Genomic DNA, 22,519 nt, shown 5'->3' on the forward strand with positions numbered 1-22,519 from the left:
TCCATCAAGACAAGTGGAGCCACAGCAAGCAGTCCTAGGTTTCAGCAGCTACCACTGATAATTTACCAAGTAGATTCCGTTCTGGTGTAAGTAGAAGGAAGTTGAAAATAAGTCAGGTAAGAACTGGAACGTACCATCCAGTAAACTGAAGTGAACATAAACTGTGATATGTTGGTTGTACACTGGAATACATGAGCAGTCAGTCAATCTATAATCAGTGGGACAGGTCCTAGAGCCTTTTCCCAAACTAACTAACAAACAAGAGAACACTGGCACTCAAGGGTTAGTGATTTTGTTTTAATGGCCTGCACCGACTCAGGGCTCCAGGGCTTCCCATCTACTGTGTGCCCACCACACATCAGAAACCCTTCCCTATGTCTTCTGTATATTCTCCAAAGGCAGCTGGCTTCACAGGCATCCCTCAGAGGAAGCTGTGGGGCAGATGAGTGAATTCAAGATGTGGTGGCTTTACCAAGTGCCTGGCACCAACATACCATCAAGCTGCCAAAATTCTTCAGCATTCCTTGGAACTCAAGTCCAAGGTCATCATGTCACTTTCCTAGGAGTGGTGAAAGGGGCCCCCAGAGTAGAAAAACATCTGGAAAACAGAAAACAAACATGTACTATACTTGGAGCCAGAAAAACTCTCCCATATTGTACTTGATCCCTAACAAGCATTGGCCTTGCCCAGGAGATAAATGGGAGAATGGCTTTCAGGCAGGGGCAGGAGCTGAAGTAGAATCAAGACCTTGAAAAGAAGCACTAACAAATTCCATACAGACTGCTCATCCTCATCCACCCAACCTAGTTACTTCCCAAAGGTGCTACCCTCTTAATACCTTAATACTTGGGGGTTAAGGTGTCAGCTATGAATTTCGAAGAAGAGATACAAAATTCCAATATACAGCCATCCTGCTGACCAGACACAAACTGACTTATCAATCAAACTCAAATGACACTTCCTTTTAGTCAGGAGCAAAGAAAAACATCTTATTGGTCAAACACAAAGGAAACTTCCCATTGGTCACGCCTAAAGGAAACTTTTCATTGGTTAAACCCAGAAGACATTGCTCATTGGCCAAACCTAAAGGAAGTCAGAAGATATAGAGGAGTCCAAGTAGGATCTCGTGGACCATGTGCGCATGCGCGCACGCATGCACACGCACAAACACACACACACACAAAATAGAAAAACACTGAAGAGCTGATGAGGAATAATACAAATAGAATAGAGCCAGCCCTCCACGCATGTGTGACTTCCTCAATAGTTTCTGCTGACAGTGTGCAGGTTCCCAGCACCCAGAACCTCGAGTTCCCCTGAGGTCACCAGCAGACGGATCAGCCTCCTTCATCACAGCACGCCGCCCCTTTGCTTAAGTCTGCTCCCTTCTCACTTTGAACGGCTCCTTCCTTCATTATAAGCATCCTGCCCTTCGTTCCAGGGTCACCCCATCATCTCTCCTGGCTGTGCATTGCCCTCCCAAGAGAGCATCTGCTAAGCAGCTTTCTCATCTCATTTTCCATGTTTGTCATTCACATTACGCTGCTCAAAACCCTTATTATCTGTAAACCCCTGCTTGGGGACCATTGCAATGATAATTTTCCCTAATTGATCTGGATAAACATGTGTCTATCGATCGATACGAATCCCATTCCTTCGTGGATCATTTGCTCTACTTACAGAGAGGCGCTCCAGGGCAAAGCGAAGGTGGGGCTTTGCCATCTTTGTGAGGAGCAGCCACTGAGCAGATCTTTCTTTGAGAGAATGCTCCGAGCCAAGCTGGAGGAATGAGAAAAATAAGCAGATGCTTGGAGCCGGGAGGATTTTCATGTTTCTATAATCAGATCTGATCTGTTTCCCAGTGAGAGTTCAGATTCCCTCATGCCCACAAACAGCCACAGACTCTAAGCCATGTGCCTACATCTATACGTCAATGCCTGAGGGGAGGTTAGACTGGCTTTTGCAGCCTGGCTCTCCTCATTCACTCTTTCTAAGAGCATCCTGAGGCTAGAGAGGTGGCTCAGTTGGTAAAGAACACACTTTCCACACAAGCATGAGTATCTGAGTCCAATCTCCCACACCCATGTAAGAAGTGCAGCATGGCTGAAAACCTATAAACCCAATACCTGGGTAAGCAGGGACAGGGAGATCCCTAAACTTGTTAATCCGTCAGTCTAGCCATCCTGTGAGTTGTGAGTACAGTGAGAGACTCTGTCTTAAAAATTAAGACCAAAGAAGACACATAATATTGACTTTTGAGTGGGCAGCATGGACACATGTTCCAGGCCAGGAATTGGGCAGGGGGCACGGAGGTAACACCTACCATCTCAGGTAGGTACCCGAGTGTCAGGGTCTCAGACCTGCTCTACCTTACCAAGTTTCCTGGCATGTCCCACTGTCCCACAAACTCACTGTCTTCCAGTGAAAGACTTGGAGACACCCAGAGTCTAGCATATACACAAACACTCGTCTGGTCATTGGTTATTTTGCTGTTTGTGCTTCTTCTCCCTTGTAGGACATAACACAAACATTTTCCATGTTAGTTTTGCATTGTTGTGGCATAGGACACCTGAAAGAAGAAACCTGAGCTCACTCTTGCAGAGGGTGTCAGTCTATCATGGTAGAGAAAGCACGGCAGGGCATTTCAGTTCATAATGATTGTTCCCATCACTGCAGACCAGAAAACAGTGCGATGGGGAACGGGAACCAGGCGCCAGTGTAACGTTTGAAGACCTGCCACTAACCACTGACTTGTGCTAGCAAGGCCCTACTTTTCAAAGCTTCCATAACCTTCCAGACTAGAGCTACCAGCTAGGGACCAAGCATGTTGTATGTGAGCGTTCTATATACTGTAGCAGCCGGGTGCCTAAAAGATGGCACCGGCCTCAGGTACACCGTCGCCATAAACAACGCCACTGCGCAGGCGCTAGCCCGAATCTGGCGCCAACCCCTCCTGAGCGGGTGCAAACAAATCAAAGTGCCGGCAGACTGACCAATCCCAGGAGGACACATAGCTCTCCCCAGTGCTGGGGTGTATATAAGCAGTCCTCGCTGGGTTTCCAAGGTTCCCGTAGCATGGAGGTGTTCCTGAAATAAAGAAGGCTGTTGAGAAAAATCCGACCGTGTTGCGTTTTTCTTGCTGGAGGAGGTGAGCGCAACAGTATATCATATCATACTGTGAGTCTGTTCCACGAATGGTGGGCAGCAAGAAGTTCCACCCAGGGTATAATTAATCCCCTTATTCTGTCCAGGCAATGACAGAAACAGTCGAAGAATTCTACCCTGAGGAGTGGTTCAGGGGGTGAACTGGGCCCAGTCTCCCTGCCAAGAGGCAAAGTCAGCTTTGACAACAAGATAAGGTAAACCCAAAACTTCCCTCTATGAACACCAGTCACTTGGTCCACTTCTAGCCAGTAGCTGCCATCCAAGGTCTCCTAACAATTGCCACTGTTCCTGAGGACCCCATGGCAGGCACACTGTCCTGCCCAGCTTCACCCACCAAGCGTTGGGTTGAAGTTGGGCCTGGAGTAAGTTTTTCACACTCTCTAGGCTTCAGCCTCCTCCTGTTCTATGAAATGGGTACAACATAGATCATAAAGTCAAATGGCACGGTAAAAGCATTAGGTGTCATCTTTATAAAATGGCCACAGCCGCACGCACGTGGCACCTGGGGAAAGTGTGGATGCAGGAAGCTTGCATGTTTACCTGCTGGGATAAGAAAACAAGTGCTGGGCAGGGTTCATGTGTGAGCATCTGCTGCCCCCTGATGGACAAAGCTGTGGCCTCACAGCTTATCCAAAGCGTTCTGCTTTCTGAAGTCCCAATCTTGAGGTCCTGTGTGAGATCTCCTGCTTTCCTCACCTTCCTCCATGCAAAAAATAAATAAATAAAAAATAAAAAGGTGATAGGCATCATAGGGCATCTAGAATAAAGCAATTTCATATTTCATAGACAAAGAAACTGAGGTTTGCTAAAAGGACATATATGATATGAAGGAAGAGGGCTAGAAAACACCAGTGGAAAAGTAAATGGAAGGGGAGAGGAGGGGAAGTAACCCACACATAAGGATGCATGAAAAAATTGAAAACATATTATTTTATATGGTAATCTAAACTGTATTTTGAAAATAAAGATAATAATTTGAATAGGGGTGCTCTGTGTGGGTGGACAATACTTCTCTTAGAAGTCATGGGTTTGACCGGGCATGGTAGCACACGCCTTTAATCCCAGCACTTGGGAGGCAGAGGCAGGCGGATTTCTGAGTTCGAGGCCAGCCTGGCCTACAAAGTGAGTTCCAGGACAGCCAGGGCTACACAGAGAAACCCTGTCTCGAAAAACAGAAGAAGAAGAAGAAGAAGAAGAAGAAGAAGAAGAAGAAGAAGAAGAAGAAGAAGAAGAAGAGGAGGAGGAGGAGGAGGAGGAGGAGGAGGAGGAGGAGGAGGAGGAGGAGGAGGAGGAGGAGGAGGAGGAGGAGGAGGAGGAGGAGGAGGGCAGCCATGGGTTCCTAAGTGAAAATACCTCCCTAAATGCTGTTGGCCAGGGAGGTCCCAGTGTCCTTCCCTGGGGGACTATTAATAGTTATTGATAGCTGCTAGTTGCTGGAAGAAGAGAGCTCATTTTTCCAATGGTATTGCCATGGGTATGTTGCCAGTCAATAGGCTCCACTCAAGCTCAGGCTTCCACTAACTAAATTCAGTAGGTCACACGCACAAAACAGACATGACCATAACTGCAGGAGGGGAAAGTGGCTTCCTTAGAAGAGGGAAGGGCATGAGACATACTAATAGAGTGAAAATTATTAATAGTTATTCTAGGCATGTATGTTAATGTTTAGGAAGGAAGGGAAGAAGGAGGAAGGGAGGGAGGGAGGATAGAGAAAGGAAAAACTGAGGTTTGAAGAGGTCCAGCCATGGGAAGCCAGAACTGAGACCTAATCATGTGTTGTTGTCCCACAAAACCAGTACCAAAGGTTTGGCTCACAGGGCATTGTTACAAGGAGGTTGTAGGAACTTTAGGAGGTTGACCTTAATGGGAAGTTCTCCAGTCATTGGAAGGGTGTCCCTGAAGGGATTTGTTTTCTCCCTCCTTCTGCTCACTTTGAAGCCATAAATCTACTCCCTCTGTGTATGTCAAATCAGGGCAACACTAACCTCCCACCCAGCCTTGAACCTTCATACTTAAAATTAAATAAATCTAATTTTTTTTCAAAAGTTAGTTGCCTCCAGTATTTTGTTACAGTCACACAAAGCCACAACAAGCTGACAGATGTTATTTTAATACCCAACAAAGCCAGTTGTGGTGCTGCAAACTGGCAGGATATGCTGACGATCCAGAGGCAGTACAAGTTCAAGGTCAGCCTGGAATGAAGCGCTGTCTCCTGGACAGGACAAGGCCATTACACTTGAACTCACAAAAGCTATTGTTACCTACACAAAACCAATCCAACAAAGTCAGCAACAGACACACACACACACAGAAGAGAGGATGTGAAAGTGGGAGGGGTGCAAGGATTGGGAGGGGGACTTGGAGTGGATATATGTGGTCAAAGTTACACTGCACACAGGTGTGAAACTGACAAAAGCACGTTTTAAAAATATATGTTTAAAAGCTCAACTATTTTGGCTAATTTCCTGCTCTAATTGCAAATAAATGAATCCCCTGAGGACACTGGCCAACTACAGAATTTTAACCACTGTTACCACAAATATCTAGAAATAAGATCCACCAGGGGGCAGCATAACCACATAATGAAAAACTGGTTGTTGCTAGCACCAAGAGGTCCTAGCATCTGAATAGACTTTTGGAAACTTCAGTCTGTGCCTAGACACCAGTTTAGGCTCCAGCTCATGAACCTGAATATCTGACCTCTCCCTTCAGACCTTGTTGCAGGAAATACTAAAAATCGAACCAGCCTTTCCCATGCTTGTGCCTCTGCCTTGGTGGCCTGGCCAATCATGCACTGGCAGGCAATGGCCAATCTGTTTTTATCTCGTGGAGACTCTGACTCAGAACTCCAAAACCCACCTAAGTTCCCTCTGGTTGGTTACTACTACGCCAACCCATTCTTCAAATCCCCCACTGCCTTTGTGATGCACATCTGGCAAATCCACGTTTTGCCGATGTACCTTTCTCTCTTGAACCCAGACGAGCCGCCGCATGAAGGAAAACACAACACAAACTTAGTTCAGAAACAATGGTAACTCAATCTCTGAGCACAACAACTAAAGCCTACTCTTGTGAGACTTATTAAAATCTGACTGCTCTGGTGGCAAATCCTTGCAGATCCACCATGATACCGGGGAAATTCTAGCAGCTACATCTTAACCCTCTGCTGTCCCCGTTCCAAAAGGACCTAACTCTCTCTGGACTCCTCTCTTCCTCTGTCCAACCGGGAAGTCCCGCCTTCTCACCCAGTGATTGGCTCCTTTATTCATTAGAGGATTGGTTCACAAGAAGCCACGAGAGCACGTGACTCATTTCTCATTCCAAACAACCTCTCTCGGGAGAGCAGAATTAACATAAAATACAAGCAGCACAGAGCCATCCACAACAAGTCCTGACCTCACACGCCTCCGTGACTAAGACAACATCGAAGAGCCTGAATATACATCAGCACCACAAACACAGTGGCCTCAACTCCCCACCAGTGCCAAGAGTTATGGGGTACCACCAAGGACAAAGCAGGTAAGTAGAGAGGTACAAAGTCACAGCAGGGTGCATAGTCAGAAGGCCACACTATGGTGTCTCACATCCTCAAATTCTTGTCTTTCTGATCATGAGATAGAAACTAATGTGGCCAAAAGCTCAGCAATTACATTTGATCATAAAAGTTAGCATGGGCTTCCTGATCCCCAAACCAGTCCTCTTTAACGTTAGCTAGAGGATTCAGTTCTGCAGATGATGTGTGGAGTGGACTGAACGTGTGGAAACAAGGAACGCATCCAACGGGGGCCCTGATAAAGAGATCCACATGTGGATGTCTCAGGTCTCTCTGTTCCAGATAGACTGAAAAGAAGCTGTCAGCCATCCACAGACCCCCTCATCCAGGCTCTCCATGCCTCTCCAAGAGCTCAATTCTCTCAAAACAGCACAAACAAGCAAAAAAGAAAAAAAAAGCTTGCAGGAACGCCTTGTGGTGAATTCGGATAGATTCAGACACAGTCGGTTTTCCTGATTCATAGAACTGTCCTGGGGACAGCGAGACCTCAGAAGGATTCTGACCCTGACCTAGCTGTGTTTATCTGGACTCCTAGACCTGAAGGTTCAAGGTCAGTTAAAAAAAAAAAAAAAAGGATGCCTCCATCCACAGAATCTATTTGATTCAATCTGTATGCACCTGTCTATAATTCAAGTAGATACTACAGACCACTCCATGCACAGGGGGCCCAGACCTAGAAAGCAAACTTAGCAAGTGTGTGTGTGTGTGTGTGTGTGTGTGTGTGTGTGTGTGTGTGTGTGTGTGAGAGAGAGAGAGAGAGAGAGAGAGAGAGAGAGAGTCTCTCCTGCTCAACTGCTGTTTCCCCTCTCTGTGTCTCTGTCTCTCTCTGTGTCTGTCTCTCTCTGTCTCTCTCTCTGTCTCTCTCTCTCTCTGAGTGTTTGTCTGAAGCTACTTCCTTCTAGATAAAATGTTCTTGAGTTTCTACGCCAATAGCATAATAGAGCCACTGGATGTCAGCCTTAAACAGCCAACATGTCCTTCTCATCCCCAGATTAACCCCTCCCTCCGCAGTCATTATGGTTGGAGAGTGAAACCTCCCACACAGGTTCCTGTACTTGACAGGCTGGTTCCCAGCCGGCACTGCTAGTTTGGGAGGTTGTGGAACCTTTAGGGAGGTGGGTTCTCACTGGAGGAAATGAGTAACCAGGATGGACCATACGAGCCTGAGCTGCCTCTCCTTCCAGTCCACTGTCTCTGCTTCCTGCCTGATAGGTGATATGACGTGTCACCTCACCCTCCGGCTTTTCCAGCCACAGTGTCTTCCCCACTGTGATCGACTGTGTCCTCTTAAACTGAAAGCCAGAATAAATCTCTCTTCCCTGAAGCTGTGGCTTGTTGGGTATCTGGTTAGAACAAGGAAAAAAAGGACCATGGCAGCTCACTTACACTGAATGTTGAACACAAAGGAGAAATGAAAAGAAATCCCTTTATAGAAATGCACGTATTTCTACCTGCAAGTGCTCAGACATAACAGAGAGAAGGCAGAAATAAAATCAGTTTTGTATACAGTTGAAATTAGGTAAGAGATCTGGAATTTCAAACAAGGTATGGGGGAACTCAAGAGAACAGAGCTAAGCTCTGTGTAAAACTGAGCATTCAGTGAAGAACTAGCTGGTGTTTCATACTGACTAATATTAAACTTCAACATCAGTGGGATCTGTACGAAGCAAAGCTGTTGGCTTTGCCATGGGATTAGCAACTGAAGCTCTGTTTGTTTGCCTGCCCTTTGTTGCCACTCTGGGAGAGTAAAGCCTAAAACTGAAGTGGACTGAAGTCTCATTGAATAACCAACTTTATTCAAAGCATCAGAGGATGTATATTGTGAGTATATTCTTTAGTGTTAAGCAAAGTCATACAAGCCAAGGTCACATGAGCCCAGGCTGTATACAGTCACGAGGACAGCTCACGTGTGGAAACATCATTCTCAATACTAATGGTGAAGATGATGGGTGATCTAAGGAAAACCCACGCCTGTTCTTACACCCAGGAGGGGCAAGAAAGCACAGCCCAAGAACAACCCACTTTAAGGAGGAGCAGAGAGATTACAAGACTCTAGTTTTGTTTACTTGGAATTTACAAGGTCTCAGGAATCTCACACAGCCTCACTCATGGACTGCATTCTAAAACCCCCACCCAACAAATGTCACCAGCTTTCCTTCCCGTCATAGCAGCCACCATCCCTCTTATGATGGGGCAGGCAAGCCAGCCTGTTAGTGCAGAGCCAGTGTCTTCACGGTAGTGGTAGTTCCCACTGGGCTATATAGTTCCAGTCCTGGGAGAGATGGAGACAATTTACCTAGCCTACTGTAAACCCTGCTGCCCTCATCAGTGTTGCCAGGCTGTCCACCAGGAACCCCCAGTGAATGGCTCACTAATCCTATGAGATAAATAGCCAAACTGATATTGGGAAACCCATGGCTCAAACAGTAGCAGAGAGGACACAAATTCTCTACATCTCTGCCTCATGCCTCTCCCAACCCAGGCTCCTAGGGCCTTATCCTAGAAGGGTGGAGCATGCATAAATGGTATGGGTAAGATAAAACTTGGACCTCAGGGGAGAGTCCTGGATAACCTATACAAGACCACATCCAGAGGCCACCACTGTTTCTGACAGTTCCAAATCAAGGACAGGCATCATGGGATGAAAGCCCACTGGTTCCTCACAGTCAGGAGAACTATGGGCCTTCATGACCCAGTACCACCTTTCCAAAGCTGAGCCAGCATTTGGGTCTACAGGGAGCTCCCTCTGTCTTCCTAGCTTCACCAGTAGAAGCCAGTTCACATCCTCTGATGCCCCAAACCACATCTACTCAAAAACCCTCCGAGAAACTCCTCCCATAAGCACACAGTAGGGATCCAACAGCTGGACCTCCATCCTTCCCTTACAGCTGTGCTTTGCTTTGCTTTTCCTGAAGTCTGAGAACAGACGTCTGTTGTTGGCTTTTCATGTTGTCTGTGACAAAAAGCCCAAGAAAATCAATTAAGAAAGGGTTTGTTTTATTTTCAATCGTAACTCAGGGGTACAGTCCATCACAGCAAGGAGGACATGGCAGTAGGGGCATGAGACAGCTGGTCACATCACATCTGTGGTCTGGAGGCAGCAGGAGATGAATGCTGGGCACTCAATTCATTCTTAATTCATTACAAGATGCCAGTCCAAAGTGAGGGGACAAAGCCCAAGTGTACTGGGATGTCACCTCAATTTATCAAATCTAGAAACTCACTCATCCACATGCCCAAAAGCTGGGTAATTCTAGATGGCAAGTTCACAATTAACATTACCCATCATAGTACCCATGAATGACAGCCACCATAGACCTTCTATGTTCTGAGAAAACAAAAATTACATGGAGGTAACCTGGTGGGCAGATTCTCATCAGCCGACTAACATCTTCATAAATCACCCTTCAGATTTCTAGTATGCCCATCCTTGGACCACCCTGGCCTCCTGACCTTCAGGTGAGACCTCAGACCTGCGAAGTACACTCCCAGTGGTGGTTACATCAGCACTCCCAGCCAGAGGATAGGAACAAATGGGCTGTGGTGGAAATCAACCTGTGACCACAATTCCTATAATGCTGAAGATGGCCAGAGGCTCATAGCAGAATCCAAACTAAAACAGGGATCAGCAATACCATTTCCCACACATAGACAGGGGTTTTGGATTGGAGAAAAGAGGCAAAGCCCCCACCATTTATCTTACATCTCTCATTTATTTTAGAGTAACTTGGTTAGGAGAATTCTTGTGGGTTAAACATAGGTCCCACCAAACAAGCTCCATCAATAATTGACTCTTGACAGATGATTAACCGATTGTTCAGAAATACTTCCAGGGCTTGCGTGAAGGTCGTCCAACATCACCAACATAACTAAACTCAAAGAGTACTGCTGTCCCCTTGCCAAATGTGACCATTGGAGTCTGGGGACAGCTGTGCCTATCAGAGGATGGTACACCCACAGCAGTATCGCTCAGGGTAGTCAGCCACGTACACCTGGTGGTCAGTGCCATAGATGTAGTAGACAGAAGTCTTCCCTTGGTACCAGTAATGAACTTCTGTGATGGGGATCAGCTCGATGGTCTGGCGCTGAGGAGACAAATGGCCAAACACACCTCAGAGTTGTACTCAAGCCTCTTGTCTACGAGGCAGCATCAGCTCCCCTCACAGATGGCCTGTGGGGTAACGTGCAGAGTCTGATCTGGATCTGCCCATTCGACATGCATCTCCTGCCCTGTCCCTGTGTTAGTTCCATGTCTGCTGCTATGAGAAAATACCCAGACCAGAAGCAACTCAGGGGAGAAAGGGTTCATCTGGGCTCATAACTTGGAGATGGTTACCATCCATCTCCAAGGGGACTTGATGCAGGAACTTGAAATAGCTTGTCACACTCAAAGTCCAGAACTGAGAGAGAATGGATGTCTGCATGCCTTCTTGTGTTCACCAGCCATCTCCATACTTAACCTAATCCAGGACTCAAACCTAGAGAACTGTGCTATGCACCGTGGGTGGGTCTTACCATTTCAATGAACACAATCGAGACAATCCCCCACAGCCGTGTCCACAGGCCAACCTGATCTAACAAAACCTTATTGGGAGAGACTCTTCCCAGGGGATCCCTGAGTGTGTCAAGTTAACAATTACAACCAACCATCATTGTTCCTTCTCATGGCCTACATCCTGGGAAAAACTAATTTATCTTCAACACTGTCTGATGTTAGGAGTGAAGCATGGGCACCCCCAGGGGACATCAGGGAAGCCACATAACATTTCCAGAGGCACAAATGTCTCCATGTGGTACTGGAAAGGGGTGGAAAAACACTTTCATATTCAAACTACTATAGTGATATCTGGAGTGGCTTACCAATTTGTATTTCGATTTTAAGATAAAATGTTAAAGAAATGTCAATGTTTGTTGGATTCTATCGGGTTTATCTGCCCAGTGGTCTCTCAGTCACCACCCCAGTTGTGTGTCAGCATGGCCTCAGAGAAGTCTTTCTCAAACATTCTCTCTCTCTCTCTCTCTCTCTCTCTCTCTCTCTCTCTCTCTCTCTCTCTCTCTCTTAGATGGAAAAGCAAGAGGCTCATGAGATTTCAGGCTCTGGAACTGTTCAAGCCAGGGCTCCTGACACTTAATAGTCCCCATGTCAAGCTCAGATCTCCTCCCAACACCCACCTCTTTCTAAAGAACCTGCCTCCTAACAGGGTGCAGAACACTATCTCCCAGAAGCCTGCCACATGGCCTTGTCTCCAGCCCCTTCTCTGAGTTGGAAAGCAGGGCTCATGGGACTCCTGTGGGGATTCCCTGCCACCTTTAGTTCCTAGCACTATTCAGCTGTTAGCAACAGCAGCCCATAGTCAGTATACCATTTTGACTCCTGCTGCTGAAGTGACGCATCCCTGGAGCCTTGCTGTGGTCTGCCCTGTGCCTTTTGCCCATTCTGCTTCCATATCCCAAACCCAAGAAAATGGTGTGACAGGCTCAGAGCTGAATGCCCTTCCCATCACAAGTGGCCCAGCCTATGGCCCTCAGTCATTCGGAGGCCCTGGGAGGATGAGAAGATGAAGCCAGATAGTTGCTTGGATTTCTGTCTAAACTTCCCACAAGTCCCAAAGAACACTGGGTCAGAGCAGGACCCTGGAAGGGGACACAGGACACAGGACATCGCCCAGGATTGGGGTTAGACGTTTCCATGACCCCTTCCTGAGTGATGCTGAGCTCCATGTCTCTAGGCCTTGACTTTCTTATCTGTGGAATGGGGTCAAAACTGTCTCGGAGTTGGAATGACCAAATGACTAAGAAAACTAAGTCATATTCATAAGCCAGAAGCAATGGCACAAATAATCGTTTTGAAAATTGCCAGGCAAAACTTCCTGAATGAGGACTACGAGGCACATGAGGGTAGGAGCTGACACTGCTGTTCAGAAGGCCTGGGCAGAGGATCAGGAGCACTCTGGCTTTCAGACCCTTCCACAGGAAGCACAACATCTCTACCTCGATCCATAAACACCCATGCCCTCATCCCTTCAAATGATAGTTCCCTTGTAAATGGCTGCATATGTGTTTGCCTCTTGGGTGTCCTCTGCCATGGGGAAGATTCTAGCTATTCACTTGCAGGAGCTGGGGCTGTGTCCATTGAGGTGGCTGCCATTCCACCTAACCTTCTATATCGAATAAACCACCATCATAGATCAGTGGCTCTGGCTCCAGGACCAAAGGCTAATTAGAAAAGAGAATCCCAGTTGTGACCTCAGTCATTCCGTCCCCTTAACAAAATACTTCTTACTATGCACATGCCCTGCAAGATTTTTCCCCAGTGGATTGTCTTGCTTGATATGAGATCACAGGAGGAAGACTGTGGAGGTCACACCAACCACTCACATACTGTGTCCTCTAGGGCAGCAGGTAATAGAAGGACTCACACCACCACTCCAAGAATATGATGGCTCCCAGACAGTGACCAGTGGGTACATGTTGTCCCTCACCTCCCAGGATTCCCAGGCCTTCCTGCCAAGCTCAGAGTAAATGCCTCAACTTGGACCTCCTCCCTCACGTAACACAAACTGTCCTGGTAGGAGTGGCAATAGTCTAGAGAGACGCTTTGTGCTCCTCCCTATCAGACTAATGACACAATGGATCCCAAGAAAGTGGATTCTTCCCCAGGATTCTTCTGTGGAGGAAAGAGAAGAGAAAACCTTGGTGCCAGCCAAAGGGGACAGTGTCTCCTGGGAAGGGATGTCATGTCACACAAGGTGGTAGGCATCTTACAGACGTGGGAAGAGTGTAGAATCTGATGGCTAGGTGATCGGTGGGACCATGCCTTGATCAGGACACAAACCTGTCAGGACCCCAAAGACAGACCCGGAAGAGGGGATCTCGATTTCTTTATGTATTCCTCTTCTTGGTGTGTAGCATCGAGTAAATCTCCTTTCTCTGCTTCTCCCTATTCCTGTCTCCTAAGTTCATGCATTGGGAACAGGTGGCCAAGCCCAGACTCTGGGCCACCAGGGCCCAGGCTCTGCCTCTAGCCATTCAGGTAACAGCTGTAACACTCCAGTCATGCAAAGGCCAACTCCCTTGGAGGTCACTCAATGTTCCCCACCATTCCCACGTTCTGACAGCCTGATGCTGTACCCACCCCAGGTTGGAGCACCGGCTCCTTCCCAGTCCAGTTCTCTGTAGAGAACTCTGAGGGATAGGAAGCCTCTATCCCATGTCCAGGGAAGACGGTGCCTGAAAGCCTGCAGCCCAGCCTCTTGGCCTCCAGGTAGGTGGTCACTGGGGCATGTCTAAAGTTCAGAGCCACCCTGGGATCAGACTGAGGTTGACACGACACCTAGCCAGACTTCTTCCTCACCCCATCCACGGTCACAGAGAGGAGCTCAGAGCCACTCTGGGTTGGACAGAGTCTGGCATGTAATCTGGCTTGGTTTTCTTTCTCGTCCTCCCTAACCCTTCACGTACCCCTTCCTTGGTCAGTGACACACACATTGACATGTCTCAGGGAGGCTTCCGTAGAGCCCAACCGGAGATACGAGTCAACTCCGCCACTTTATGAACGCTGAAGGAAGGGGCAGTCCAAGCCTCCAGAGAGAGCCAGAGCTGAGAAACAGGTACCACAGGTGTGTCCTGCAGTGTCTGGATGGCTGCAAGCCCTCAAGTCCCACACTGCAGACCCCCAACAGCCTCTACTAACTACCAGAAGTGCTGCTAAAAGAAAGAGTTGCCATCCCTAATGAATGACTTCTACTCTCTGGGCTCGCATTCATGAGAATAGCCTAGGGGGTCAGATTGGACCAGGGAAAAGCACAGAGACTCTTAGTCCCAGATTGTTGCCTTTCTAGAGTTTTGTTAGGATGTTGCAAAGCTGAAAGGTTTCATGTAAAAGTCCAGATGCTAGAAACTCTGAAAACTCCCTGCCATGCACAGACACGCAGCTGAATGGAGACTGAGCCGTCGGGGGGGGGGGGGCGCCATCTAAGTGATCTCCGGACCCTGGGAGGCAATGAGGTTTGCAATGGCTGAAGCTCACTTCTAAAGTCCCCTTCCAGATCCCAAGCAGCCTTCCTCCCTCTCTCTCTCCCTCTCACCCCTCCCCACCAACAGGAGAAATGTGTAGAGAAAAGGGCTTGGGGGGGGGGGGATCATTGGAAAAGACAGAAAATAAAGCGAGTTGTGCCACAGGTTAGCTCCCTGTAATCCTTACTTGTCCCAGCATTCAGGTAAGAAACCAGCCATGATGGCGGCCGTATGAAACAGCTGCCCCAGGATCACATGAGGATGCAGGAGACCCAAAATCTAAGTCAGCACTGGTACAAGGCCCAGGTGCCCCACAGCTAACTGCAAGCACAGGGTGTTCCCCAAGGCCAGTACTGGGAATCTTTTTCTGTACCTCCCTGTTTTGGGGCGGGCAGGGGGGGGGGTTGGTTTGGCTTGGTTTTGAAGCAAGGTCTCCCACTAAACCAGACAAGCTAGGCACAAGGCCCAAAGAGCAGCCTGTCACCCAGAGGTTGTAGCACTACCACGAGATTTTTATGTGGGCACTTGGGATCTGAATTCAAGTCGTCATGCTTACACAGCAGCCAATTTACTCACAGGCCCCAGAACGGTACTCCTGTTAGTCTATGGTGTTTCTAGATGCACCACTGCCACCTAGTGGTTATCAGAAAAACTGCCCAAATGCAGAAGTGCACCTGCCTAAAGCCAAAATGCTGGATTTCCTTTCTGCACTCTAAATATGAGGGACATAGACGCAAAATCACACTAGGATTCATTTCCTGTGAATAAATCCCCCAGCCCTCTCTCCCAGTGACTGATGGTCCCACCTGCCCCTTCAAGCCTCAAATGCTGGCCCTCAACTCCAGCCACACTGTCTCAGCTTTGAAGCTTCCTGGGCTGTGCTTATCTCAAGCCCTTGATCCCTGCACCCTCACTCCTTAAGGTAAAACCCCCAGTTTCTTCAATTTGAGTGAGAAGAGAAGCATCCCCAAGCCAGGCCCTAATCCTCATTTTCTCCCGTCTCACCTGCTGAAGGATGCGAGCACGGGAAGCCAGCATGGTACTGTGTTCCTCAATGCCCCTCTGGGAGGCCAAAGAGATGTCTTGCAGGGGGAAATCCACAATGGGGTATACCTGGGGAGAGACAAACACAGTACCTGTCTCACTTTCTTTCCCAGAGCACCCCCTCATGGAGCTATGGAAGATGCCAGGGCTGACTCCACTAGACAGCAGAGGAAGCCCGGAGGATAGAGGGAAAGGCTCCAAGGCCGCATAGCAAGCTGAGGAAACCTCTTCAGACATCAGTCACAGCCAGCCTTGTTGGCTCAGAGTCCGGGACAAAAGAGTGTGCAGAGAGCCTACACTTTCACCTGCATCTCATGTTACCCTGAAGACCATTTCTGTAGACCTACTCTGTGCTGGCCATCATGCTAAGTCCTGAGATTCAGCCGGGACTAAAGCAAGTGGATCATGTGTCACACCAACATTGAAACTGCCCACTGTGCGCCAGGCAGGAACAAAACAAATGGCACAGAACCCCGAGTGGCGGGTTAGCAGCTTCATACAGCCTGTATATGAGGTCCCTGGGGTAACCCCAGTCCCAGCCTGCCATATGAAGTCTCCCTTGTGGAGACAAGCCTGTGTCCCTTACAATTCCTCCTTTAGTTCATGACACTGGCAACTCAATGCCCTTTTCCACATCCACTCAACATCCCATCCCCCTGCCCTAAACCCCGCAGGGCAGGCCAGACGCCCCAGCGATGCAAACTGCCTTGCCTGTGCTGAAGGCAAGCCCCTTACCGTGGCATTCTCATCCCTGAAGAGGTTTTCCCCTCTGGCTTTGGCAAGCAGCTCCTTGGGGCAGTGGAGGTGGTGTGGGGACATAAACTCAAACAGGCTGTTCTTCCTGGGAGGAGGGATGGAAAGAGAAGCAGACTGCAGGCTTCAAATCAGTGATCAGCACACCCTGGGGGGAGGGGAAGGAGGCGGGGGGGGGGGGGGGGGGCAGGGGCGGAGAGAGTGCGCAGCCTGAGGGGGCAGGGCCAGGAACCGGAGGGAGTGCTCAGCCTCTGAGTGTCCTGGCCTACGAGGAGCCAGTCCCCATGTGCCCTTGCTTGTCTAGGTTTAGACTAGCCAGGTTCAGGACAAAGGCTTCAGGACAGGACCACACCCCTGGCTGACCTAAGGTACAGGCACAGTTTTCTCCCAGGCATCAGAGTTAGGTGCTCAGTGACTGCCGCCCTGGCGGGTGGCAATGACAGAATGTGAACTGGAAGCTAGAGCAGATGAGATGGCTCAGTGAGAGGCGCCTGCTGCCAAGCCTGACACTCTGGGTTCAGTATCTGAATCCCATATGGCGATAGAAGAGAACCAAGGCCTGCAGGTTGTCTTCTGACCTCCACAGGAGGGCCACAGGACTCACGTGCCTGCGTGTGCACACATGCACCTGCACGCTTGAACAGGCTCATGCTCACACAGGGAAAAAAATTAACTTGAAAATTAGAATACAAATAAACTCAGAGACAAAGGCAGTCTATGTCCCCTATCCCCACAGTTCCTTCCTGGACCAGGAAGAAAAGGTTCTCTGTAGCAGCCACACTCCCCACCTCCTCCAGGGCTGGCACCGAGGTGTCACTTACCACATGATGACCAGCTGGACAAAGTGCTCCAGCTTCCTCTCCCCCTTGCAGGTGGCGCATGTCTTGTTGCCTCTCCCAGAGCACGTACTGCACCTATGGCCACAGTGAGCAACCCTCTTCAATAGAAGACTCCCTTACTTCAGTGACGTATTCCTATCCATTGTTACCCTCCCTCCTCTGGCAGCTGGGACCTAGTATCCCCCTAGCAGCCTACCTGCCCTACAGCCAGCCCTTGGTTCTTTGAATTTTTTTTTCTCACCCTCTGTGGCCAGTCTGGGATCTTAGCCTAGCGGGTTACTTTATTCCATTTTTCTTGCAAAAACAAGCTAACACAAACATGGACCCAAGTCAACACAATGAGAACCACCTTAGAATGTTCTTGGAACTGTTTAAAACAGAGCATCCTTTCCCACTGGGCTGCTTAACCTGGTCCTGTTACCGTTCCTGCTTGGTGACACCATTTAAAGCACCTGGATCCAGCTAGACCTGATGCCATCCCAGAAATATATTCTTGGGCTATACAGTTGTTTGGGCCTATCAGTGTACTTTATTGCCACGGCCAATTTGAGCTCAGTTATTTTACTTGAAAATGAAATAAACCAGGGTTCGAACCCGAAGGCATTCTTCACTAGTCATGGTGGCAGGTGCAGTCAAGCTTGGCCAGCAAGGTTTGACTGTTAACCAACCCAACTTTGAACATTTTCACTCCTTGTAGTTTTTCTGTTTCCCTTTAAAGCTTATAAATAGTGAGAAGACATGAGTTACAAGATGTCACCAAACCAGTGTAGGCAAAGTCCCAGGAGCAGAGATGAAAGATGTGGGCTGTTTAGCCAACCAACTAGCTAAGCAACTGTTCCAACTAGGCCCTACTCTGAGGTATAAAGAATGCTTTGCCCAGAGCTTGTGCTCAGAGTTTAAACTTGCCCTTCCAGCTAGTTTTTCTTGGTGCTCCTCCCCATTCCCTGCCTCCCAACAGAGCCTGCATCCTCTCTTCTGCCCCACATGCTATTGGTGACTTCTTGATATGCCAGGCCATGAGACAAGCCTGTCCACATGCAAAGTCCAAGAGTATCTGTTATGCACAGACTCTGAGGGTGCAGCAGAGAGAGACGGGGAACCTTTCAGGGCACAGCGTTCAGAAAGAAACCTAAGACTAGAGAGCCTTCTCCCATCCACCGCAAACCCACTCTTACCTGCGTCGGCCAGAGCCAGAACACAGGTGGCATCTCCGGGGCTGCTTGGCTTTGCGCTTGGTGCCACTGCAGGATGAACACCTCACCTGTGAACGTGCCCAGCCTCAGCTGCTGGCTCCCAGAAGCAGGGCCCAGGCCACCCTGAGACCAGCTCCCAACACAGCCCCATGACCCTGACCCAGGTCTCTTCCTCCTTTGGGCCATAGCCTTGATCAGTGGTTTGTGCCTTTGTGGTTTGTGGCTTGTGGCTCATGGCTTGAGGATTGGTGACTTTGGGCCCTTCCAGGGACAGGGTTCTAAGACTTCACATCCATAGATCTCTTCTCTCTGATCCCCACCCTCAGGCCCCAAGACCTGCCTTCAACCAAGTGTCTGGAAGGAGTCGGAAGCATAGTGGCTGACCACCAGGGTGAAGGTCAGAGGTCTTTCTTAGGAAAGCACCCAGAGGTGGACTCCTGACATTCAAAACAAGCTCAGGGAGGAGGGAGAAGAGGTTAGAAACCAGGAAGGAGGAAAGAAAGACCCCTGGGAGCCGGGGTGGGGGTAAGGGCTGCAGATACCACAGGAAGAAAACATGGAGGAGGAGACATGGAGAGGAGAGAAAAGCTAGGTACAACCCATTGGGTCACACAGTGATCAGGTGAGAGGTGAGGGTCCAGCAGGCCCCTTGATGGAGAGAAGGACAAGATGGGACCACACGTCAGTGTGCATCTGATGACAGGCTCTAACCGGGAGCCTTGGCTTGAACTAGCATCCAGAGCCAATGGATTCTGTCCTTTGATGTCATGGCATGCTGTAGCAGCCTAGGTAGATAACTGAAGCTCCTTCCTCCTCATCCCCCAAGTCCTCTGAACTTCACCTCTCTGTGTCCACCTCCCACGTTCTTGGCCATCCACCACGGAGGGGTCTGTCATGAATGCCTGCCCTCGTAACCAAGCAACCATCAACCATCTTGGGGCATCAGCTGCACCCCTTGCAAAAGATCATACAAGCTGGGGTTGTTGACTGCTGATACCCCTCATGGAGGGGTGGGAAGGTTCACAAGACCTTCACCTGAGGATCCAGCCCCTGTCTACCACCTGTCACGTGCAACTCTGCCTCAGGGAGGCAGGAGAGTATAACAGTCTGGGAAGAGGAGGGAAAGGGGGCTCCATCTATGCACTCAAGCCCTCTCCCTGCAGGATAACGGATTTCAGGTTCAGCATGCAGAGGGAGAAGCATCCACACCTCTGTAAGCATCCCCCATCTATGCTTTCTAAAGAATCCCAGCAAACTCATTGGTTCTCCAGAATGAACTTGGGTAAACTCGTGCCTGGGACCTTAGAAGGAAGGCTAGACATTGTTTCCATCTTTCCTTGGGAAGGCATCCTAGCAACAGAGTCCTAGGGCCCATTTTTTATAGGACCCAGCCCTATGCAGATCCTCACTGCCTGTCAGGTGGAAGGTGAGAGACCTTTAAACTGAATCATCAAAGTATGAGGAAGGGATCATTGGAGGCACCCAATCTGACTGTCCCAGTCACAGATAGGAAATTGGAGGCTTAGAAAGGGAAAATGCAGGGAGTCTCTAGGCTTTTACCAGCCCTGCAATCCCTATGCCCACTCCAACACTCGCACGGGACAGGTCATATGTCCTACCATGACTCACCATGCCAGCCCCATGGCAGCCGCTGCACTTGTAGCGACCACGCCCGTGGCATTTGTGACATTCCTGAAATGCAAGAATTCTCTTTGGGTGGATGTTCTTAAATAAGATTCCCTCCCAACCCTAGGATGCCAAAGGAAAAAAGTAAGGGAAACGGGTCCTTCCGGGGAGCTGGGGATCCAAAAAGGCCTTGAATGGCCAGCCAAGGTCTCGTGTTAGCACATCCCTAAGCCGAGCACAGGCTTTCCCACACGGTAAGAAGGGGAATCCCTTAAACTCTCAAACTACCTCATACTCTAGTTTCCTAGCGTGCTAATCCACAAAGACTGGTGGCATCTGCAGCTACCTGATAGCTCCTCAAGGACACAGGAAATGGACAAGGTTTGTGTGAAAAAGCAAGAAGCTAGCTGCTAGAATCTATCAGTCATCCGATGAAAGTTTTTGCACCATCCAGAAAAGAGTGAAATGCTCTTGTGGCCTCATATCCATCTGGTAACTATAAGAACTCACAAAGTCAAATTACATTCTTAAATGAAGACTCAAAGAGAAAGCAGCCCGCTGTGAGACAAGAACCCAGTGAGGGTGTCAATCAACCACCAGGTTTCCCACACTTACTGCTAAGACAGATTTCTATTCAACAGACAGATATCAAATCCACTGTCCTACTGATGTCCAAGGAAAAGCTCACTAGGGTGTGTAGGTGTGTTTGGCAGTATGAATATTGTATGCTTATATGTGCACAGGCCACATGGAAACCAGCGGTCATTGTTACGTGTCTTCTTCATTCACCCTCTACCTTCCTTTACAAGAAAAGATCTCTCCCTGAACCTGGAGCTCACCAATTTGGTGAGGCGGGATGGCTTAGTGAGCCCAGAGGTCCTCCTGTTTCTGCTTCCCCAGTGATAGAGTTACAGGTGCAAGCCCCTACACCCAGCTTTTTACATGTGTGCTAAGAATCCAAACACCACCCCTCTGCTTGCTCAGCAAGTCATCTATCCACTATGCTTCAGGTTTTAGCTCATGTCCACTTCATTTAGTTCCCCCACTTGGCTTGTAGTCGGATGAAAAGCAAGCACACACACTCACAGCTGCCCTCCGAATATCGTCCCTGGCTCTTTCCAGCTGGCGATGGCCCCCTCGCTGTGTGAATGCTGCCTCCCAAAGGTGCAGGCTGTTCTTGAGCTGGGCTTTATTTTTACCCCAGGAGTAACCTACCAGGCTGAGCTTAGGTGCCTTTCCTCAAAGGAGAAAGTCTGATGAAGCACAGAGAACCTGAGAAATAGACTTAGAGAGCTATATGGATGATCCAATCGGCTGTTACCTTGACCAGGGAGGAGTGGGGCACTTGGAGCTTTCTGGTGTCTTCCTGAAACATCGGAGGCACCTGGACCTTCATATCCCAAAGCCTGGGGGAGGTGCCTCTCTGTGGTCCGTCCACCGAGTGGTCTGACACAGAAGGGGTCATCATAAAGACAGTGAAGGACAAAAGGGAAAAGCTTTTGAGTATCCAGCACACAGCAAGGCATCCTCCTTGGTGCACATCATGAGCTGGAGATGCACCTCCCAGGGTCAGCTCTGAGGAGTCTCTGAGATGAAAGCCATTCCATCATGTGATAGTCAGTGGGGGAACTGAGGCTCCAAAAAGGCGAGCATCAGATTCAGTGTTAGTGGTTAAGCCACACTGTAAGATGGTCCCCAAGTCCCAGCCTTGTCCCTGCCAAGCAAACTGACTCCAGACAGTTCACTCACTGGTTACAGGCTGAAATGTCCACTCGCTGACTCTGGATTCGCTGAAGGTCTCCAGACGATACTACAGAGGAAAACACCAGTATGTCACAAGCAGTGTCCCTTCCTGATGACAGTACTAGGCTGCAAAAGGATGAAGCTTCCACCCACATGGGCTGCCAGGAACCAAATGTGACCCTTGGTATAGGACCTCACCCAGAGCAAGCCCAGCTCCCTGTGGGAGGGAGCCACCTACACAGCAAATCCTGCATGGGGCACTGCTTGCCCGTGGTACACGGAGGCCCCAGGTTCCCTGCTCTAAGCACCCCTGACTTATGACAAGGTCCTTCACCTTGATCCTTAAGCACAGCCATAGGTTAAGACGGGGCATTGGGCCTCACCTGGGCCTGGGGAGTGGGGGTGGTGTATGTGTGTACATTTTTGCATGCATGTAGAGGTCAGAGGACAGCCTCAGGTGCTGTTCCTCAGGAGTTATCTACCTTCTTTTTGATGCAGGGTCTCTCTCTCTCTCTCTCTCTCTCTCTCTCTCTCTCTCTCTCTCTCTCTCTCTCTCTGATCTGAAACTGACCAACTGGCTGAGCTG

At 49.0% G+C, this 22,519-nt stretch overlaps 1 protein-coding gene across 8 annotated transcripts in view; it reads right to left on the minus strand.

The window, feature by feature from the left end:
- Nucleotides 1-283: 283 nt before the first annotated feature.
- Ssu2 (ssu-2 homolog (C. elegans)) overlaps nucleotides 284-22,519 on the minus strand; it is a 28,878-nt gene continuing 6,642 nt past the window's right edge. For 2 of the 8 annotated variants that reach the window (NM_001356365.1, NM_175525.3), the window contains exons 5-12: nucleotides 21,940-22,000; nucleotides 21,512-21,636; nucleotides 20,194-20,256; nucleotides 18,547-18,632; nucleotides 17,354-17,446; nucleotides 16,515-16,620; nucleotides 15,741-15,848; nucleotides 286-598 (exon numbers count right to left, since the gene is read on the minus strand). In NM_001356365.1, the coding sequence (NP_001343294.1) occupies nucleotides 560-598; nucleotides 15,741-15,848; nucleotides 16,515-16,620; nucleotides 17,354-17,446; nucleotides 18,547-18,632; nucleotides 20,194-20,256; nucleotides 21,512-21,636; nucleotides 21,940-22,000 (681 nt within the window). In that variant the 3' untranslated portion in view covers nucleotides 286-559. Of the gene's footprint in view, nucleotides 599-9,705; nucleotides 10,805-15,740; nucleotides 15,849-16,514; nucleotides 16,621-17,353; nucleotides 17,447-18,546; nucleotides 18,633-20,193; nucleotides 20,257-21,511; nucleotides 21,637-21,939; nucleotides 22,001-22,519 lie in introns of those variants that run through there. The other 6 variants (XM_006506109.3, XM_030255386.1, XR_001785133.1 and 3 more) reach the window with 5 other exon arrangements.

This window comes from Mus musculus, chromosome 6, assembly GCF_000001635.26.
Source record: "Mus musculus strain C57BL/6J chromosome 6, GRCm38.p6 C57BL/6J".
In the NCBI taxonomy this organism is placed as follows: Eukaryota; Metazoa; Chordata; class Mammalia; order Rodentia; family Muridae; genus Mus; species Mus musculus.